Source organism: Eurypyga helias, unplaced genomic scaffold (genome assembly GCF_000690775.1).
Source record: "Eurypyga helias isolate BGI_N326 unplaced genomic scaffold, ASM69077v1 scaffold22767, whole genome shotgun sequence".
Classification (NCBI taxonomy): domain Eukaryota; kingdom Metazoa; phylum Chordata; class Aves; order Eurypygiformes; family Eurypygidae; genus Eurypyga; species Eurypyga helias.
This window is the reverse complement of record NW_010260094.1, coordinates 5,455-6,598: the sequence shown is the minus strand read 5'-3', so window position 1 is coordinate 6,598 and position 1,144 is coordinate 5,455. Positions and strand designations below refer to the sequence as shown.

Genomic DNA, 1,144 nt, shown 5'->3' with positions numbered 1-1,144 from the left:
GCTGTGTCTGGATCCAGCGTCACGTTGGCTGGCGGGAAGAAAAGCGGGAGAGAGGGAAAACAGCGCGTCAGGGGGAAGGTGGTGGATGTTCCGTCTACACCCTCCTGGGATTTTTTCCAGGGATGAAATCTTGACCCGATTTTCAGGCTTTCTCCATGAAAATCTACTTAAAGGCGCTCATGATTTGCGCTATTTTTAATTGCGATCGAAGGGGAAATAGGAAATCATCCCGCCAACACGCTAGGAAAATGCGAATTCCCTGGTTTTGCCCTTTTTTCCTCTCGTTCGGTCTCCCTCTTCACCCCCAGCGTGCCTCCAGTTTCCCGAGACTTACCCCATTGCACATCCAGTTCAACTGGGAGACTCTCTGGAAGGAGAGAGGAGGAAGGGAGGTCAGTTTGTTGACGCGGGAGCCGGGGGTTTGGATAAATAGGAGGGGGGGGGACGCTTTTCCCGCTGTCGAAACGGGTGCGATCACCAGGTGAACAAGTTCGGCTCGTGGGTGGACGGACCCTCGGACCCAACGCACGACCGGCTCGCTGAGGATATCACTTTAATTCGGAGCTGGCCGCACCGATTCCTAATCGGAGGCCAGAGGAGGGAGCGGGACGCTTATCGGACCACGGGGAACGGGCTCCAAAGAGCTTGCTCGGGGCTTATCCGTGTAAACACCAGCCTCCGCCTGCAACCCCTTGACTCCGGGTTGACTCCCAGGCGGGTGGCTGGAGGCTACCTGCCGCCTCTTCGGTTGAAATAGGTCCGGAATCAAGAATTTGATTAATTTCCTTCCTGTCGCTAAAGGGAGGGACTCACTCCAGCCCTTCGCGTTACGCGAGCGCTCCGACGCGCGTGTGAATACGCCCGGGAACGCGGTCGCTCTCCCCATCCCGGCCCCTGACAGGAGGGTTGTTGCGTAACGCACTGTTAGCGTTCCTTCGCCAGGGATTTATCCCGGCGATCAGCTGTTTTCCACCCCTCCCCGGCAGCAGGAGGGTGTTTAGATTTATTTTCCCTCCCCGCCCCCTTCCTTCGTACCTTTGAATTTCCTCAGGGTTTCCTTCAGAACGATGTTTTTCTGAGATAAATCCTTGAGTTTCTTTTCCACTTTGGGAAACTTCTCCGTCAGCTGCTGGAAAGTCCTTGC

At 55.7% G+C, this 1,144-nt stretch overlaps 1 protein-coding gene across 1 annotated transcript in view; it reads right to left on the bottom strand.

Annotated features, from left to right (window-relative positions):
* LOC104512087 (tripartite motif-containing protein 7-like) overlaps positions 1–1,144 on the bottom strand; it is a 6,414-nt gene that overhangs the window by 485 nt on the left and 4,785 nt on the right. Inside the window, exons 5-7 of the mRNA XM_010154936.1 lie at positions 1,036–1,139; positions 335–367; positions 3–28 (exon numbers count right to left, since the gene is read on the bottom strand). Coding sequence (XP_010153238.1) covers positions 3–28; positions 335–367; positions 1,036–1,139 — 163 coding nt within the window. The remainder of the gene's footprint in view (positions 1–2; positions 29–334; positions 368–1,035; positions 1,140–1,144) is intronic.